Source organism: Megalops cyprinoides, chromosome 10 (genome assembly GCF_013368585.1).
Source record: "Megalops cyprinoides isolate fMegCyp1 chromosome 10, fMegCyp1.pri, whole genome shotgun sequence".
Taxonomy (NCBI): domain Eukaryota; kingdom Metazoa; phylum Chordata; class Actinopteri; order Elopiformes; family Megalopidae; genus Megalops; species Megalops cyprinoides.
The window spans coordinates 23,931,148-23,951,536 of record NC_050592.1 but is presented as its reverse complement, the minus strand read 5'-3'; the positions used below and the strand labels follow the sequence as shown (position 1 = coordinate 23,951,536).

General features: G+C 44.3%; 1 protein-coding gene across 1 annotated transcript; it reads left to right on the top strand.

Moving 5' to 3' along the window:
• The first annotated feature begins 2,280 nt into the window (after positions 1–2,280).
• Positions 2,281–19,635, top strand: dpy19l1l (dpy-19-like 1, like (H. sapiens)). Its single transcript, XM_036539744.1, has 22 exons — positions 2,281–2,685; positions 4,021–4,045; positions 4,170–4,257; positions 4,623–4,760; positions 5,967–6,087; positions 6,885–6,978; positions 7,355–7,412; positions 8,433–8,524; positions 9,247–9,346; positions 9,764–9,841; positions 10,498–10,584; positions 10,690–10,749; positions 11,050–11,130; positions 11,547–11,648; positions 11,910–11,981; positions 12,309–12,385; positions 12,695–12,719; positions 14,829–14,948; positions 16,927–17,101; positions 17,283–17,382; positions 17,604–17,729; positions 18,494–19,635. The coding sequence occupies exons 1-22, from the start codon at positions 2,433–2,435 to the stop codon at positions 18,663–18,665; spliced, it is 2,244 nt and encodes a 747-aa protein (XP_036395637.1). The 5' UTR covers positions 2,281–2,432; the 3' UTR covers positions 18,666–19,635.
• Positions 19,636–20,389: the final 754 nt, after the last annotated feature.

Sequence of the window (20,389 nt, the reverse complement as noted above, 5' to 3'; positions counted from 1 at the left end):
GCAGATTTATGGGTCCCCAACAGTCTGAGAAAGACAGAGAAAGGAAGACGGAGAGCAAGCTGGCCACCCTGCTTCTCCTTGCCCGGAGATGTTGTGTGCCACACAGGGGGACTGTCCATCACATGGTCACTTTATTGCTTGCCACCACATCTTGAATGTATTTACCGTGAACGATGGCCCAGATCCGTGTAAAGTTGCTTAATTCCCCACACAGGATGGAAAAAAGTCACATAACCTAGGGTGACCATACGTCCTCTTTTTCTTGGCCATGTCCTCTTTTTGGGACCTAAAAATGCTTCCCAAAAAGAGGACATGTTCGGGAAAAAGAGGACATATGGTCACCCTACATAACCACATTAATTCCAAACATCAACCCACAAAATAAGACCAACAAAAGAAAAAAATCCTAAAAGGCCAAAACTTTAACTATTAAAAAGTGCATTAATGCATATTAGTAAAGTGTAAATGGGGGAAATGATACAATGGAATAGTGTAATCCTGAGTAGGCGCCAGGTCACGTTGTAGCCTCGACACGTCTGCAGACATTGCAAGATGATTCACCCTGTCACAACACCACAGTGACACCTAGTGGTCAGATGTATGTCTGTTCCCCTCAGGTGTCTAGTGGCAGCAATAAAGCAGTGAAAATCATGTGGCCAGCTGCCATAGGCCTACTCTGTCAATTGCCCCTACACAAAAATATGCTGGGTTCTTATTTTTTTGGGTGAGTTAACTTTTTGGCATTGGTTTGAAAGATGTACGCATCCGTCTGCTTCATACTAAGTATAGGCTACAGTCGGCTAAACGTGATGTGAACTCCAAAGTATTGGTGCATATCCTACAACAGGTGTCAGTCATTGTATCTTCAATACCACACTGTAGAAAAGCAAAAATGGCAACATTGTGGTGCATTACTGTTCTGTCTATACGCTTGCTTTTCCTAAAGACACACATAGGCCTACATAATTAATAATAATATTAATAATGATATTTACACAAACACATTCAGAACCATATATTAAAGATTCAACTGACTAATCTACGCAACTAATTTATTTTGCCACAGCCTGGTTTTCAAGGTTATGTAATTTCACAATACTAAGCCATGTATGAAACTCTGTTTATTTTTCTAAGGTGGCAACTAAACTGCACTGATGAGAAACCTGTGACTAGATGGATCATGGACACATAGCACATTGATAGCACATCTGGCATGTTTCCAGGATCCAGGTTTCCAGGTTTCCAGGAACTGATGCCAAATACCAACTAGCCATAATTAAACAGCAGTTTTAGATAAAAACAATTATTTACAACTTTAGAGAAGGTTACAGTGCCACCCATGCTTATTATTCCACAAGCAAATGGACAACACGTTTACACTTAATTATACACCCAAATAGGTTGTGAAGATCATTTTACAAGAATCAGGATCAGATGAAAGGGGAATTTATCCTACAGGTGAGAAGGGGAAATCAGTTTTGATCTCTGAATCTAGCGTTTATTGGGCCCTATAACTTGATTAGACAATATTTTACACTTTATTTTGCACTTTATTTTATGTAGGCTACTAAGGTTATTCACAATGAGTCTATGTAAATGTAGAAATTAAATTGGTTAACCTGCTAAAAAATTTCTGGTTAAATCGTTTATTCGGTCAGACCCTGCTCGTAGCTTGCTTGCTTATATTTATTTATTTATCAATTTATGCTTTTTTAATCCTTCTAACTATGAAATGATTAGTCGGGGCTCACGTAAACCTACTCGTATGTTGTCACTCGTCATTGTTCCCCAGTGATCTGTAGTTTAATTAATGAGCCAACAGCGCCACTCGTAGGCCATAATCATGCACAGTCTTGATAATCACAGTATATTTGACATTAAATTAACAAATCGCATCATTGCCGTCTATGGTCATTTACATTCAAAACCAGAAAATCATGTTCATCTATAACATGTGTACTATTTTATTTCTGATTTCTGCTGATAAAAAAACAGCAATTATCTTCATCTCAAAGTAAATCGCGGTCAATCACAGACTCGTTATGACTCTAGGGTGAAAACGGGACTACCTGGCTAGTTAGCCAACACACGTGAATGTGAACCAACACAAATATTTATATGGTACGGTTGGCTGGTGTTTGATCTGAAAACTGGGGGTACACATAGACATAGCCTTGGACTTTAAATGTTTAGTAACATACTGGTTTCTATGGTTACCGCTACCTGCAGTTCCTTGTAGCTACAGTAGGAGGCAGAAAGCTCTGCAAATTTAACCAGCTATGTGGCTGCTTTTCGGTCTACTAAGGCTTATCCACCGCAGCCGAACAGGTCGGTGCTGACAGGGGGGCATCGGATAGACTGGCGAATGTCTGTCCCATTTAGGCACTCCTTCTCATCTCTTCACATCCTTCCCCAGTTTCGGGCATGAGAACATGGCGGTAAAAACAAGAAAGCAAGGCGCCAGAGATCAGCCATCTCAAAGCACAGACAGAGAGAAAAGTCAATTCGGGTCCCCAGCCCAGAACAGCAGCAAAGGCAGGCGACTGGGGAAAGAGGGGAAAGGAACCAATTTCAATAGCTTGCTCCAGAATAAAAACGGACTCTTTCCAGGAACCACGTTCGTCAGAAATAAACTGGGCCTTTCTCCGTCTGCTGTTATAAAGATCGGAATCACCTTAATTTTGGGTAAGTGGAGATGCTAACTAGCAAGCTAACTTAACGTTAACGACACCAACACTATTTTGATAACTAGTTTGAGACGTGTGTAATGTTAGTCTAACAAGGCAACGTTAACCACATTTGTCTAGTTGCGAGCTAGCCAGATTTCTAAGTTAAGTACCAATCTTGTGATTGTCATCTTTGTAGGTTAACGGTTGCTGCAGCCTGTTAGCTGTTGCTATCACCACACTGATGTCCACTTGAGCGAGTTAACGATAGATAGCTAGTTAACATAAGCGCGCTACCTCCCGTGGATAAGTTGCTGCGAGTAGCTGTTTGGGTACCTCTTAACACGCAGTAAGCTACATAACGTTTGCTACATTGAGCTGACTAGGTGAAAGGTGCTATCTTTGTCTCATGCACTGCACAGAAAAAAAGCTTTGCTAGTTATGTAGTTAGCAATATGCTAAGCTAGCAAATCACGGCACAGAAATTAATATAACAGTTGCTGGCTGGAGATACATTCTCTACGTTGTTAATAAGCTAATGCTACTGCTACTGTAAGGTAGTTTTATTTTATATGAGATACAGGGAACTAGTCATGTTATTCAGTGTTACTCTATCTAGCTAGCTGTCTAGATCTCTAAAAAGTTGTGGTACTTTTTGTAGATTGTTAGAGAGCTAACTACTTAGTGTTGTTAGCTTAGCTAAACCTCGCTAGTTAGCTGAGTTAGCTACTTAGCTTCCATGAGAGGATCGTGGCTTGGTATTTTAGCTGGCTAGCTAACAAGCTGCAGTCTGACGTTGGTTTTATGGCTTGTGTGGGGTTACTAGACAGACACAGTATAGTGTCGTTACTGTGGGGTGTCAGCTAACATCAGCTGCGTATTAACAAATTAATCTTCTAAAAAGCTAATGTTGTAATTCTTACGAAGTCAAATAGCTGCTCTGCCTCTATGTAATGCGTGATTGTGGTGACTGAGGCGCAGTAAGAGTATAAGCTACGACATTCGTTTTCAAAACGATGTGTAACTGATTGTAAAACGTTTACAATGAGAAAAAACACGTATATTCATGTTTATGCGCTCAATCTTTAAAAATATATAATAAGTGGAGGTATGGTACTCTTTCGTTTCAATGGCTATTTGTTGAAATAACTGGTGTAACTTAGTGCACAGGGTCAGAATGACTTGGCTAGACTTTACAAATAGACTAAAGACTAAACTATGGTGTTTGTTACAACTGAATAAAATCTAGGTAGCTGGTCACATCTGAATACATTAATGATACCTCGCACAGTTGGATGGTAAAATACAAGATCAAAATTTATAGCATTAAATAATGCTTTTCTTTCACTTCTAGCTGCTGTGGCAGGACTTATACATTTGTAAGTACACTACATTTCCACTGGTTTCTACACAGCAATTCAAATGCATTTATAGTGCAGTTTTGGCCAGTATTGCTTGTTATGTTTTTAATGCATTGAGTAAAAAATATATGTGTTTGTTCAGGTACCATCTGTCTTACCTCTTTGAGAATGACAGACATTTTTCACACCTGTCAACCCTGGAAAAGGAGATGGCTTTCCGCACAGAAATGGTAAGTAGCTGGAGAAAAACAGAAGTGAAATATAGTTAGCGGTTAGCATGAAGACTCGCTGTCAAAAATTACATTATATTATCAGTGAACAAGAAGCGGATTTTTGTGTCCTTCGTGTAAATTTGTGTAAATTTTTAACCACATTGCTAGAACATATTTTGCGGAGGGAAAAAAATGTAGTTACTGGAGTGTCCAGCACTTGTTCTTGTGCATTAACATATGCATGTAAATGTAATCATTGCTTTGAGGTTTAATGTTCTGGATACAAGTGTTTGATGTGCAGTTTATGTTCTAGTTGGATCATGAGTTTCATCAGTTTTGTTTGAAGGAGGAAATAAATCTAACATCCTCTTCATCTCTTCCAGGGTCTTTATTACTCTTATTTTAAGACCATCATTGAAGCCCCATCCTTCCTGAATGGACTGTTTTTGATCATGAATGATCGGCTCACAGAATACCCTCTCATCATCAACACCCTGAAGAGGTTCAATCTGTACCCTGAGGTGATCACTGTGTTTTTAGCAGGACGTTTGTGATAAGAAATCCTGCCCCTTCCTCAGCTGTTTTGGTACTTACACCCCCATCACACAGTGTCTAATAAAGATAACAATAAATAACCACAGCAGTAAAAAAGTGGCAATCCCTAGATGGCAGATGAACGGAACTAGTCGAATGACGTGGTTGACTGTAAAACTGACTTGCAAGAAAAACGAAGGCTGTTGGTCGAATCACTTTAAGGGCAGCTTTAATGATTAAACTACATAGTGTTGTTGAACAGAAGTAGGTTGAACAAAAAACCCTCCCAATGTGTGACTGCCAGCAAATGATGGGTCATTACTTTGATGGTTTATGGTTAGGTATTGTTATCATTATCATTGTCTGAGCTGTGCTCTGGTTGGAACCATGACCCTGGCATGTGCACTTTAGAGATGATCAGGGAGTGGAAATGAAAATCAGAACGACGGGTAGTCATTATTTGATGGCCACTTTCACAAGTGTTTTACTGACATATATGTAATCAGTGAGCTGGATCCTCAGGTTTTGGCAAGGGAAGCCAAAGAGATCAGACCAAGTGCAGGGAAGAATCAAACGTTGGACTATTTGAAGTCATTATTTCAAACAAATGCCCATTCCGGAACTGCTCTGATTGCCATTGGATAAGATGGAACCAAGGCCTGGATTTGTTTTGCTAAGGCGTGGATTATCAATAAGATGAAATCAAATCTCAGTATCAGAGGAAGTGGAATTGACGTTAGTCTACTAATATGGGATCTGTGAAGGATGTGTGGGGGAGCGTTATCCGTCGCTATGAGGCAAAATGCCGTACCGTTGAAGGAAAAGGAAGGAGACTGTCAGTAGTAAGGAGCATGGCTCGCAAACTCAGAGGTTGGTGGTTTGATTTACAGGTGGGCTATGGCTGTTGTACCCTTCAGAAAGGTACTTCACCCCTGCTGCTTCTGTAAATATCCAGCTGTATAAATGCATAACATGTAAACAATGTAAGCTGTGCAAGTCTGTTTGGATTAGAGCATCTTGTGAGAAAAGTGCAATGTAACTATTACTATTCCCACCTCTCAGCGATGTTTTCATGAGTTCATTTTTCCAAAAAGGCAGACTCAACTTGCTTACAAGTTACTGTCGTAGCTTTTCTTTCTACTCAGCATTCATTTGGCAAACTGTTTCAGTGCCCCCCCTCCTCCTCTCTGTAGGTGGTGCTGGCCAGCTGGTACAGAATGTACACAGGTACAATGGATTTCTTCGGGATCGCCACAAAGATGTGCTGGTCCGTCAACAGAGGGGAGGGCCTGAGTCCGGTGGACAGCTGTGAAGGTACAAAGACAATCCTGTTTGCTGTGGAGCGTCACTTATTCTCAGTGCAGGGCACTTTGCATAAGTGTCGGCAGAAGCCAGCCAGGAATGTCTTTGTTGGAAACAAACGCTCTTATGCAATGCAAATTTTCTTTGTCCTGCAAATGTACAATCTCTTTTATTTCCAAAGATGCATTTCAGTGCTGTCTGCTAAATTTGTTTTGGTGTACCCACCTTCCTGGGCTTCAGAGTACATCACTGTCCTTCAGGTTTTTCGGTGTTGTACCCAAGGCTTAGCAAGAGCTCTCCCTCATTGCTAGAAGCTTCTCTTCCTTGCATCAGGGAGAGCGATAATGTGTGAAAGCTGTTTCACTTAAAATAACTGGAAGGTGCTAAAACAAAATGTTGAGAACCTTCAGTCTAGATACTGCTGTTCTGTTTTCAGATTACACAGTTCTGAAAGGGGAGGGTGGCACCTTGCCACGCCTGCTGTAGTTGTGAAGCTGTGATCAAGTTTTGGAACTTTTTTTGTTTTTTTGCGAACATATAACGGCCAAAAAACTTGTATAGTGTCAGCTCGTACTTAGGTCTCTGTTACATCTAAATGTTCGTCACCTTGCTGTAGATTGTAGGTGAAAATTTAAGCAGGCGTTACGTTTTTTTTGTTTCTGACATTTTTTGTAAATTTCAGCAACAGCCAAACTTATGATGTTGTTTACCAAAAGAGTAATATTTGTTAACATTCATCACGCAAAAGGTTTAGGGCAGTTGGCCATTTCCATATTGGGAAACATTAGTGACTGGTCATTCCCCCACAGGTATGGGAGATCCTGCCTACTTTTACGTGACGTTTGTGTTTCTTCTAAACGGGCTGATGATGAGCCTCTTCTTCATCTATGGTACATATTTAAGGTAAGACTTTTGTGTTTGTGTCGCAACTGTAGTATGGGCACAAGCACGGCTTGTGTTTGCTTAGAAAAGTAGATGTCTTCAGGACAGGGCTTTGAGCTCAGGAAAGGGCGGGAAGGAATCAAAAGGGGCAAATCGAGAGCCTTCTGCCTTTCTTCCACTTGACGCATAAGCTCTATTATAGTAATAGCCGGTTTGTCAATCCGAGTAGCGGGTGGAAGCAGAAGCGCAGTCTTGGGATTTTCAATTACAGCTTTTATCTTGTTATTGTCATCACTCATACCCCAGTCTCTGTTCCACCGTTTGCGCCAGGCTGTGCCATTGGCAGAAGGCATGAAATGTGGCGGTCACGTCTGTCTGTCTGTCCCTTCGTCCCCAGCGGCAGTCGGCTTGGCGGTGTGGTCGTGGTCCTGTGTTTCTTCTTCAACCATGGTGAGGTAGGTCGCGGCGGCGGCATCGAGCAGCCAGCGCTGCAGCTTTGGCAGGCTGCAGGAGGCGGGCCGGCGCCTTTCACAGCAGCCGCAGGCTATTTTCCCATCTCTGGTTTACAGCGCGTCGCTGCAGTGGGTGCTGTGGTACATTCTCCGTGAAGATCAATAGTCTGACATTTCTATGAAGCATTTACATTTCAGAAATAGACTCCTCCTCTGATGGGCTTTTTATTCTCCCTGCAGACTATGTTTGCTTTGATTCTGGTATTTCAGACTGTGCTGTTCAGCAGACATTTTCCCTGGTGCATGAGTAAAAATATAGACAGGCGGTACTATAAAATTAGGAATGGAGGAATCATATAACCATTTCACTCAATTATACAAGATATTATGCAATCACAAAATGAAACTAACACCTTCGTTGTACTACTCTCACCATTGTGAAACAGGCAGCCCGGCTGGTGTATGCACGTGTGTCTATCTCACACACTCTCTCTTTCACATGTGCTCTCATCAGTCAACAGCCCATTCATTTACACTTCAATACTTTGACTAATACGAAAGCAGAGAATTGGCGGTGGTCAATTGCTAGCCCTCAGCGTAGGAAGTGGATTAGAAAATTAATTCTGTTGCAAATGCATTCTGGGCAGGAAGTAGTGCTCATGCCACACAATATGAGGTGACAGGGTACATTTGTGACAGTCCAGTAAATCTAATGAGGCTGTAGCTGCTTAAGGACTGCACTCACACGGTTCTACTGCCCCTTGCTTTCAGTACAGCAGTTTCACATTGGAATAACAGGAGTCTGAGTGGTGGCTTTGCATGTTGGGAGCCGTAGTTCAATATGTACTGTGCCATGTGTCTGCAGCATTAAACCAGTATGAAACCAAACAAATTTGTCACATTTCGTTTTGCACCCAGTTGATACTTCAGAAGGTGAGAAGCCTTGAGCTTGAATACATAATGTTAAAGGCTTGTGTCACTCATACTCGTTCTGTCCTTCTCTTCTCTTCACTTGGTCTCAAGAGCACCCGGGTCATGTGGACTCCACCCCTCCGTGAGAGCTTCTCCTACCCCTTCCTGGTCCTGCAGATGCTGCTGGTAACCTACATCCTACGGTATGGGAAGGGCAAGTTTTTGCCCCTGATAAGAATCAGTGTTTGACCCTTTAACTAACCCCAAGTACTTACTAATTAAAGCCCAAGGAAAGACTGTTCTTTTTTAACATTATGATTTTTTTTTTCCCGTGAGAAAGTACAGGGCACTCAGTAAGTCCTGTTACACTGATATGATTCTGCTTGGCTGAAAGGGTGCTGGAACTGTCTTTTCTTGTGAGAAGCATCTCTCCACAGTGGCTGTTGTGTGTTATTCTGCAACAAAAAGAACAGAATTACAGGTCATGTTATGTGTAAATCTCAGGTCAAGGAGAGTTCAGCTGTTCTTTTTCAGGAAGGAAGGAAGGCAAACGCGAGTCACGCTTCATTCTTAACCTCTTTGGGCTGCAAATGATCCCTTCTCTGAATGACTTAAATATTTGATACACTTTCAGTAAAGCAGCTCAGCTGAACCTCAAGCACACACATTTCTCTGACCAGCAGCCAGGCATCTTTTTTTGCACATTAGTGTCTCTGTTCTCTCTCTCCTTTACTTGTTGACCGCAACGGAGTAGCCCAAGAAATGGTAGTTGCACACACTAAGTGACTGGCCAGCTCTCCCAAAGTAACTACAGGACCTTAGATTTACCCCCTAGGTGGCGAAAGGCACTGGTAAGGGCATTCACCGGGGCAGTTGCAGCCTCTGATCAGTGCTTGTTCTCGTTCTTGTTCTCCGTTCTGTGAAGGAGCCGAAGCCCTGGAAGGAAGGCCCTGTTTGCTCTCGGCATCTCTAATGTGTTCTTCATGCTTCCGTGGCAGTTTGCCCAGTTTGTTTTACTCACACAGGTAAGCAGGAGAGAACGACGCGTCACTGTCCCGCACGCACACACACACACACACACACACACACACACACACACACACACACACCTCGCTGATGCAGGCAGATTTGCCTAGCAACAGCACTGCATCCGTCTACTCTGCCAGTCAGTCATATTCTTGGTGACTCTGCCCAGATCAGTCCTGTTTAATTAGGCCATCTGCAGCCCTGATTAGTCAATAATTAATATCATTATATATTTTTAATAGCACGTATTGTGTTAACTAAATTAATTGATTGAAATATGTGGCAGTCGTTGAATTGAATAACGATATACAGTAAACATGCTGTTAGCAAGATTTACAGCTGTAATGAAAGATGATGCAATGTCCCCCATGTAACACATTACGCTTTTAATTTGTGGTTTGTTTCTCTTATTTCAGATTGCCTCCTTGTTTGCCTCTTACATTTTGGGATACCTTACACCGGCCAAGATGCAGTCACTTTTAGTCACGCATATGGTAATGACTTTGAGTGGTAACAGGCTCGCCCTGTTTGCATGGCTGTTGGGACGCAGACCGTTTTCCCTGCATGTTGAGCGGAGGCCGAAGCGAACGGCTGAGCTTATCGCAGCAGACAGCTCTCGTGCCTCCGCTGGTGAGATGAAGGGGAAGCGTGCGTGGGCGTGTTAAGTAAATCTGCCCGGTGCCGCCGAGGGGGAAGTGGGCGCCTTTTCGGCAGTCAGGTTACGCCTGTGTCTGCACCTCTGATCCGCGCAGGGGTGCTAGTGGCGTGGACGGGCTTCCTGCTCACGCAGAGCCGTGCTGCAGGGTACAGGGGCCCGAATCCGGTGCGTGAGGGGTGAGATTTGTTTCTGTGGCTGTGAATAAATCATACTCTCGTCAGGCCCGATGGGTAAAATATAGGCCAGGCTTTTTCGTCACTAGCCTCAGTCTTAGCCGTGACCCAGATTCTTTTAAACACCCCTTTTGTTGCATGTGATTAGGAAGGCATGTGTAATGCATGGCTGTGATGCACAGTTACAGAACCAACAATCACACGGCAAAACAAACAGATGTCGCTCGACTGAACTCTCGGTGTAGTTGAAGGTCACTGAATTTTGGAGTGTCAGCAGGGGGGGAAAAAAAAACCAAATGTGTTTTTGGATTTTCTGCAGATCTCCCTGGGGGTGTGCTTCGTGCTCATGTTCGGAAACGCGATGCTTTTGACGTCTTTCTACGCCTCCTCACTGGTGTCCATATGGGTGAGCAGGCCCTGTCCTAAAGAGTGACGTTAACAGACCGTAGATGTTCTGTGCAGAGTGGTAAGGGATCTGGACATTTCTCACGTTAAAATGAATTTGTTTCAGGGAATCATCGCTCTCAGAGACAGGATCGGCATATTCTGCAAACCAGGAATAGTCACATGGGTAAAGACCATGTTCTCTGTTTTTTGTTCTGTCAGTGTTTCCAGGCCTAATACATATCTAAGAGAATGTGTGATGAATTTAGCATTTTTTGGTGGGGTATAAGGATGTGCAAGTCATCCCTGAACGAGACTATCTGCCAAGCACAAATACATCACCATAAATCTGCAATATCAATACTTGTACATATATTTTTTAAAAAACTATTATCCACAATTTTTATTGTATGCAAATTCTCATAAATAAATTCAAGCGTATGTCTGGGACATGATGTCCTTCTGACCTTTTCTGTGCAATTTCCAGGTCATCCAGGTTGTCAGCTGGGTTGTCTCTACGGTCATCCTCAAATTTTTGATGTCTGCGGTGTTTGGAGCTTCAGATGATGTGAGTAAATAGCGCTAAAACATTTCCCTGTGTTTCAGTAAGCCTCCAATGCCGAGCGCTGGCCAAAGGTGTACGGTTCCAAACATATTTGTCACTTGAGGGCCACAGAGCACAAAAACAAGAGTGTCGAATCACAGTGAGTTCCGCTGTCCTGGAACGGGGAAAGTAAAAGAAATCGGATCCTCCTGATTCTCATCTCCGAGCGCCACAAGGGAGTCGGCAGTGTGTCTGTGCATCGCCTCTCCCCTGTGCCTGACTCTGAACAAAATGCGGCACTCTGCGCATTTTGATTTGGCTGATTTCCCCGAAGTCCCGTATGGATTCTGTGCGTGTTTGTGAGTCAGATGAAATCATTTTAGGCGATTCCTCACTGAGACACTCTATGTGTCTTGTGTTTGCTGTTTGTTTTCTCCCAGGCCCACATAAGCAGCCTGATCAAGTCCAAGTTCACCAGCTACAAAGACTTCGACACCATGATGTACACGTGTGCGGCCGAGTTCGACTTCATGGAGGCGGAGGTTGGTTACGGTTTTTCTCCGGCCAACAGGACCATCCTTACAACAGCATGATAATCAAACTGTGATTCTGCCTGCTTTTCTCGTATAATTGCTTCTGGGAAAAGCTACTGCTGTTTTGACGTTGTCTAGCTGGTATTTATCAGTCCCATTTTGTAAAAGTCACAAAGTGATTTTCACATTGCAGCACAAGTGTTTGTTGTCTGGACTGAGACATCGTGTGTGTCTGCCTTTTTAAAATGGCTGAAATACTGTTTTCTGCAGACTCCTCTGCGGTATATGAAAACACTGCTGCTACCTGTAAACCTGCTCATCCTGGCAATTATCATTGGGAAGGTGAGGTATTTTTGTGGTATGAAAGTGTGCGAATTAAATTTTAATGTGACCATGAGTACCAAGATCAAAGCAATGTAACATATGAACAGTCGGTTTGGAGAAGTGGGGGCATAGTGCTCCATTTCAAAGCCTGCCTCAGATATAAATATTTTAATGTATTTGCAGTTGTCTGGGAGAATATGTAAAATGGTTCGTCTTGTCTGCAGTTTTCTGGCTAAGTGGACACAAGAGCAGAGGGTTATAGTTTTAAGTTGAGCGATTTGCTGCCAGCCACATGCGTGTAGATCCCGTCTAGAACTCTCCCCCTGCGTTCTCCCTGTTCCACAGACGGCGCGAGACGTTTGGAGGTTTTTAAGGCATGGCGAGACGAGCCCGCCCAAGTCGGACCAAGACAGCTCTGAGCAGTAAGGACTTTCCCTTTATGCGTACATGTTGAAGCTTGTTTGTCTGCAACGCGAACGCATTGCTGTCGAGTTCTGTATCGGCTGCCCTGGTAACTCAACATAATGAAGCGTGAAATTAGATTTCAGGAAACCTATTTGGCAGAATAAATCATTGTAGTTTTGAAACCTGTGGCTTTTTTTGGATTGTCAGAGGGGTGGAAATGGTTCCATCAGTGAGCTGAATTGGCTTCCTCCACATGACTGTGCCTTGCACTGAAGGTCTCTCTCTCTCTCTCTCTCTCTCTCTCTCTCTCTCTCCCCCTGTTCTAGGACTGCACTGTTTGCAAATGGAGAGGTACAGCTCTCTTCATCACTTCACCAAATGCTGCTCCATTTCTAAGCCAGTGTTTGTTTTTAATGTCCACCACATTAGCATATCATTATGCTCCTATTAAATCTCATTTGCATATAACAGACGCATATGGTGTGGTGCAGTGCCTTTCAGGAGATTTAGCAATATGCATGAAATACATGGTGTGTATACGTATATACAGATATAGATGGATAGATGTATGTATGTGTATGTGAGTGTGTATAAATGTATGGAAATGTTTGTATGCACATGACGTCAAACATGCGTACAGGTTGTTAAAGTTGAGGGCCTTCAGTCTTTTTTTTTTTTTTTCTCCTTTGATGCAGTCATGTTCACCTGAGAGACAGGAGATAATATTCATCCTTTAACCAACTCTCATTACCTGCATCATTGGGTTGTAATGAAGAGTAATTCTGTACTGGCAGCACATCTCTATCTCTCTCACCTCCTGCTCATTATCCACTCTCTCCCCCTTTCCCTTTTTCTCATTCTTCTCTCATTACCTGCTCTGTCTCCTTTCTCCCCACTGTCTCTGTCTCTCTCTGTCTGTGTGTGTCCCTGTCTCTCTGTGTGTCATTGTCTCTGTCTCTGTGTATCCCCCTCTCTCTCTCTCTCTCTCTCTCTCTCTCTCTCTCTCTCTCTCTCCTTGCCTCTCTGTGTCTGCCTCTCTCTGTGTCCCTCCCTTTCTCTGTGTATCTCTGCCTCTCTCTGTGTCCCTCTCTCTCTCTCTGTCTCTCTGTCTTTCTGTGTATCCCTCTCTCTTTCTCTGTCCCTGTCTCTCTCTCTCTCTTTCTCTCTGTCCCTCTCTCTCTGTGTTCCTGTCTCTCTCTGCCTCTGTCTTTCTGTGTGTGTCCCTCTCTCTCTCTCTCTCTCTCTCTCTCTCTCTCTCTCTCTGTCTCTCTGTGTCCTTGTCTCTCTCTCTCTGTCTCTGTCTTTCTGTGTGTGTCCCTCTCTCTCTCTCTCTCTCTGTCTCTCTGTGTCCTTGTCTCTCTCTCTCTGTCTTTCTGTGTGTGTCCCTCTCTCTCTCTCTCTCTCTCTCTCTCTCTCTCTCTCTCTCTGTCTCTCTCTGTGTCCTTGTGTCTCTCTCTCTGTCTCTGTCTTTCTGTGTGTGTCCCTCTCTCTCTCTCTCTCTCTCTCTCTCTCTCTCTGTCTCTCTGTGTCCTTGTCTCTCTCTCTCTCTCTCTCTCTCTCTCTCTCTCTCTCCTTGCCTCTCTGTGTCTGCCTCTCTCTGTGTCCCTCCCTTTCTCTGTGTATCTCTGCCTCTCTCTGTGTCCCTCTCTCTCTCTCTGTCTCTCTGTCTTTCTGTGTATCCCTCTCTCTTTCTCTGTCCCTGTCTCTCTCTCTCTGTCTCTCTGTCCCTCTCTCTCTGTGTTCCTGTCTCTCTCTGCCTCTGTCTTTCTGTGTGTGTCCCTCTCTCTCTCTCTCTCTCTCTCTCTCTCTCTCTCTCTCTCTCTCTCTCTCTCTCTCTGTGTCCTTGTCTCTCTCTCTCTGCCTCTGTCTTTCTGTGTGTGTCCCTCTCTCTCTCTCTCTCTCTCTCTCTCTCTCTCTCTCTCTCTCTGTCTCTCTGTGTCCTTGTCTCTCTCTCTCTGTCTCTGTCTTTCTGTGTGTGTCCCTCTCTCTCTCTCTCTCTCTCTCTCTCTCTCTCTCTCTCTCTCTCTCTCTCTCTCTCTGTGTCCTTGTCTCTCTCTCTCTGTCTCTGTCTTTCTGTGTGTGTCCCTCTCTCTCTCTCTCTCTCTCTCTCTCTCTCTCTCTCTCTCTCTCTCTGTGTCCTTGTCTCTCTCTCTCTGTCTCTGTCTTTCTGTGTGTGTCCCTCTCTCTCTCTCTCTTTCTCTCTGTCCCTCTCTCTCTGTGTTCCTCTCTCTCTCTGTCTCTGTCTTTCTGTGTGTGTCCCTCTCTCTCTCTCTCTCTCTCTCTCTCTCTCTCTGTCTCTCTGTGTCCTTGTCTCTCTGTCTCTGTCTTTCTGTGTGTGTCCCTCTCTCTCTCTCTCTCTCTCTCTCTCTCTCTCTCTCTCTCTGTCTCTCTGTGTCCTTGTCTCTCTGTCTCTGTCTTTCTGTGTGTGTCCCTCTCTCTCTCTCTCTCTGTCTCTTTCAGCTGGTCTATCACACTCTGCAGCTGATGGCATTTGCTGTGCTGGCCGTCCTCATCATGCGGCTGAAGCTCTTCCTCACACCCCAGATGTGTGTGATGGCCTCATTAATCTGCTCCCGACAGGTAACAGTGTAATCAGTGAGTGCCGCCCATATCACCCCATCCCTTTCCGTCCTTTCCCATATCATAACATTACATTACTTTACATTACATTCATTTAGCAGACGCTCTTATCCAGAGTGACTTCCAGCACAAAAGAGCAGAAGTGAATCCATGTCAGTTGGATGAGCGACAGTGTCAGACCAGGCTAACAGCACTCCCAGACCAGTGAGTGCGAGCATAAAACTCTTCAAACGCTAACACAAGTTAACTTGTGCAACCTGACTAGACGAGGGAAGCCACTACACATACACATAAACTAAACATATACTACACACAAAATAAACAGCAACTAACACAAGGAGCAGGTGTTAGGAGGTGGGGCCTGAGGGGGGAACCGAGCCGCAGTCTGAAGAAGTGGGTCTTCAGTCTGTCACATCCAGCATCACATGATCCCATAACATCCCATATCATATTGCATCATTCCGTCCCATCCCAACCCTATTCCTGGAGTACAGGACATGTTTTTTTGTTCCATCCAAGCTCTTGGTGTAATTTGATCAACGATTCTGTTGTTAGCGCAGATGACAGATGTGCTGGAGACCGAATGAAGTAATTACATAATTAAGAGCTCAGATGGAAGAAGTAGCAGAGAAACTTTGGCACTCCAGTACGATTTCCTGCCTCTGCTATACACGGTTCCCTTAATTCATGTATAGACAAGAGACAAATGACAGAGGAGCTGCTTCATTTAGCACATGCCTCATTGCTTCTCCATCAGAGAGCCAGCAGCCATGTAGCATTTAAAAGGTGGCCTAATGCTGTTGGTTCGTTGGTGCAGCAATGAAGTCTCAGGCGAGTAAAACACGTCTTGTAGCCTAGGCCCAGAAGTGAACATTTCATCCAAAAGGCTCGATAGTGCAGCCAGGTCCATCTGAACGATCATGGGATGGCGTATTCGCAGTAGCAGGGTTGATCAAGCAATGAAGTATGTAGAACAAAAAACAGCAAGCTGGGGTGTCGCAGAAATGACCTATGAAGCCCTGTGTTAGTTTAAAACTGAGTTGAATGTGTTGTTGATGTTGGGCAGTAGAGGGCAGTGGTGTGTGCACTAAATGCCCCCTGGGAGATGAAGTTCCAGTGCTCCCTTGCTGCATGGCACCACACCTACAGTTTTCCAGTGCAATGCGACTCGGTAGAGGTTCTCAAGTACTATTCAGGTACACATAAGGCACCGAAAATCAGCAAACAGTGCGCTGAGTAATGCATCTCATGGGAGGAAGCTTAGGATCTGTAGGCACTGAAGTTAGTTTTAAATTACAAGGACGAGGGCCAACGCGAACGCCAAGAGCGTTGGCTACATAAGCCGCCATCTGAGCAGCTCCTAGCTGTTGCACAGACTTTTCCGGAAGGGGGGATGCAAATTCTCCTGGCGCTCTTCAGAGGCGGCGGAGCTGCCTGCTAATGCTCCTGCCAGAGTGTGGAGTTAAGTGGCGCATAGTGGCTCTCCAGGGCTCATCTCGAGCACTGCGGCTCATTGTGTGGTGCAGTTAAAAAGCCCCTGTTCCTGCCCCGTGGATGCAGGAGTGAGGTACCATGAGTGAAATGTAACGCCATGTTCCAACGCGTTCCACATTTCCAGCCTTTGAATGTGCTTAACAACACGTTCAGTTTCACACACAACAGTTTGGCCTGAAATAGATTTTTTATGAATGCATAGAAGCAAGACATTTTCGACTGCTAAATACTTCAGACCGATGACTTTTCTGCAATGTCAGTCTCCAGGTCAGACTCTCTCTCCATGAATCTAGCTAGATTCAAATCCTATTCATAGATATTAAAGCTTTGAATTTTAAGATTCTTTGCAGGTACTTTTAAGAGCCCTGCCCAAGGGTGTTTTAGCAACACCATGTATTTGGTACATAGCAGGTATTTTTGATTCTGGTCCTTGCCCACTACAGCGCACTGTTTTCCCATGCTGATGTTCCGTCGTCTCCCCCAGCTCTTCGGCTGGATCGGGGAGAAGTACAGGCAGCAGATGCTCGTCTTCGGCATCCTGTCTCTCATGGCCATCCAGGGGGTGGCCAACCTGCAGAACCAGTGGGGCATCATGGGAGAATTCAGCAACCTGCCGCAGGAGGAGCTGCTGGAGTGGATCAGGGACAACACCCGAGCTAGTGAGTGACGTCATCAGCCGCAGCCTGTTACTGGAGCTGAGAGTTCAGCAGCAGGCGGTGACGTTTGATGTGCGTGGGAGGGGTTCGCATCACTTGGGTTAATACGAAACCGTAGGTTTGGTCGGAGCCCCGCTCCTTCCTGACTCTTCTGGTAACAGCACTGCCTCTCTCTCTCTCATAGACGCTGTGTTCGCCGGCGCCATGCCCACGATGGCGAGTGTCAAGCTGTCAGCTGTCAGGCCCATAGTGAACCACCCGCACTATGAGGACGCGGGGCTCAGGTGAGTGTGACTGCCAGCCCCAGGCTGGCTGAGCATCTGAATGCAGGCAGCTCATTGGCTGACACAACCTGCCTATCCTGAGAAAGATGGCATTAGCTCCTCCCATGAGGCTCTTAGTAGCCTCTGTAAGGCAAGCAAGCCCCCTGTTCAGCGCAGTCCTGGTCACTGGGTCCCCTGCATCTCATGGCTGTGATTTCTGTCAATCTGTCGGCGACCCCCAGGGAGAGGACCAAGCTGGTGTACGCCATGTACAGCCGCAAGCCAGCTGAGGAGGTGAAGAAGAACCTGGTGAAGCTGGGCGTGGACTACTTCATCCTGGAGGACTCGTGGTGCACCAGGCGCTCCCGGTAACAGAGTTGCAGATTTCAGGGCCTCTACAAAGGGTTCAGGATTGTTACTGACAGTATCAGCAATGCTTCTGCCGCCATTGGCAGTTACAGTTTCAGTAATGCTTCAGATCCAAAAAATCCATTTGTCATAAATGTGTGTATGCATGTGTGTGTGCGTGCAAATAGTGAATTATTTTACTTTTGTACAGTAATGTGCACAGTGAACCTTCACAATCAGATGCATGGTCATGCATGGTCACCGTAGGCCTCGACTTCATCTTAACAGAAGTCTCATATCTTATATTCCTCTCTTAACTACGTACTTGCAAGTATGCACTCTATTCACGATTTACCCACATCAGTGAGTTTGCCAGTTGCTGAAATTAATGGAAAATGTAGGGTAGTCACAAGGACAAAAGGTTTTCATAATTAAGGACAAACTGCACAGGGGCAGGATTGAGCTTCGATGGTATCGTGTCCTACTGTTCTGTGCAAGCCTGTTGTGTTTTTTTAATATTACACTGGTTATGCCCTTTTGCATTTTTTAAAATAGCACTGCTTAGACTTACCGGTGGAAAAGAAGAAAGCTAACTATGACTGTTTGTGGGTTTTTTTTTTTTGCTGTCTTGGTGTGATCAGCTACATTCAGTAGCATATGTGCTTAGATAATATCCTTCCTTCCTCTCCCCCTCTCTCTCTATGTGTAATGTAAATATATACATAGCAAACAAAAAATGTAACTGGGGCATAATGCCTGTCTCTCTCTTCTGGTTGTCCCACAGGCCTGGCTGCAGCATGCCTGAGATCTGGGACGTGGAGGACCCCGAGAACAGCGGGCAGGTGCCCCTGTGCACCCTCATGTCCCGGGACCCCCGGCCCTACTTCAGCACCGTCTTTCACAACAGCGTTTACAAAGTGCTCAAAGTCTCCAAGACCACCAAAGACAAGAGATAACACGCAAGGGCCTCTGGGTTCTAATGAAAGCGTGCGAGAGAGACTGCAGGCCGCCAAAAGCAAGCTAGCACTGTGTTCGAGAAGGCCACAGAGCATTACGATGCATTTTGTTCACTTTATTTGCCAAACTGTGAGTATGAACGTCCCGTTTTAGGTGACATCACTGTGTCGAGCAGTTCCGTCACCGTTCGTTGCCGCTGTGCTCCGAGCGCAGCGTACGTTTTCGAGATACTTTTTAAACATTTTGTTCCCTCTTCAAAGTACTAGGTCCAAAATGTGTGTATGTTAATGTATTTATGTACGACTGCCTACACCAGTTTACAGCGTAGTCAGCATCTGCCTTCATTTCGTTTTGTCTGCATCTGTACATTCCAGTCAGTTCATTTAGATGTAGCAGAACTCGCAATCGCAGCTGGAGGAAAAAAATTCAGGCCGAGAACAGATTCCTCCACTCCCCTGTACAGACGAGACGTCACTATCAGTTACAGACTCCGAGCAGAGGAATGCACACAGCTATATCTGGATGGAATGATCGCTTCCGTTTCATAGTTGGCATACACGAGTAAATTTGGCAGGAGTTGGTTTGTGTGGGTTGTCATGTCTAAGAAGCTTAAAGTGGTTCTTTGTGAACTCCACAGTAGGATCCTTCTAATTGAAAACTTAGGGGTTTTTTATTCCTCTCATGGTAAAACTTCCTCCTTTGAAATAGCTTTCTTTGCTTCCAGGGGATTGTTCCTTACAGTATGAAAACACAGTATTAATGCCATTTTTTATTGTACGGTAGTCTTCAAATGAGGAAAATGATCTGTTAAAAACAGTATTACACTGGTTTTCATGTTTGGGAAATGAAAGATGGTACCACTGCTACCACTGGTGTGGAACAGTCAATTTTGACTGTTTCTGTTGTGAAAAAAGAAAATGGAATAATAGATGTATTTGTTAGCTATTTCTATACCACAAATTAGGCAGATGCTTCTATTAGTCATTGATAAATATAATTAATTTTAAAAAATTCATTTCAGTGTTCATTGCTAAAGTGTTTTATGAACTACTCAGTATGCACAAGCTCAGAAAAAAAATTCTTGGAAAAAAGTAGCTATTTACAGATACTATACATAGTCAGCTTTGTATCAAGTATTGTGTTGGTTTTTGTTGTACATAATTTGTATAATGGGGTGATGAAGGTAAATTGCCAAATGTCTTCTTACAGATTCTTTTTATTGACTTTTGCTTTATCTTTGAGAAAAAGGTCGTTGATACAGTTGCCTTTTGCTGTGTTTGTATATTAGTTTTGTTCAGTCCAGACAAATGTTTATAGTTTGTTTGCCAAAGCATGGGGTTTGATGGCAGTTTGCCTTGGAGCTGCATATTTCTGGGAGCTGTAACTAATCTGGAGTGACCTTTGATCATCTGAATTGGAAGGTAATCTTGGACATTAATTGTCCAATTACCAAATGCCTTGACCTCCATTAGACTCCTCAGAGGAGCACTCTGGTGGATGAAAGATCAGCTAATAGCCACTATGAAGTCAGTAAAATAGTAATAACTACTTGCAAGTGTAATCTTTTCATTTTTGCACCAGATTGCATGGGCAGACTATCAGCACAGTCCTTGAAGAGGGCATCTTGCAGTTTCACTGAAAGTGTCCCTGCTGGCCAGCTTTTAAAGACTTGTGTCACATCACATGGGTGATTGGTGCATGTACCTCTCCCTGTTTTCTTGAG

What these genes read in the sequence shown, in the direction of transcription:
- dpy19l1l (XM_036539744.1), top strand. Translation starts at nt 2,433, where the DNA reads ATGGCGGTAAAAACAAGAAAGCAAGGCGCCAGAGATCAGCCATCTCAA. An exon ending in TGTTTGGAGCTTCAGATGAT is followed by an intron (nt 11,131 to 11,546) that starts GTGAGTAAATAG and finishes GTTTTCTCCCAG; the next exon opens with GCCCACATAAGCAGCCTGAT. An exon ending in CATTAATCTGCTCCCGACAG is followed by an intron (nt 14,949 to 16,926) that starts GTAACAGTGTAA and finishes CGTCTCCCCCAG; the next exon opens with CTCTTCGGCTGGATCGGGGA.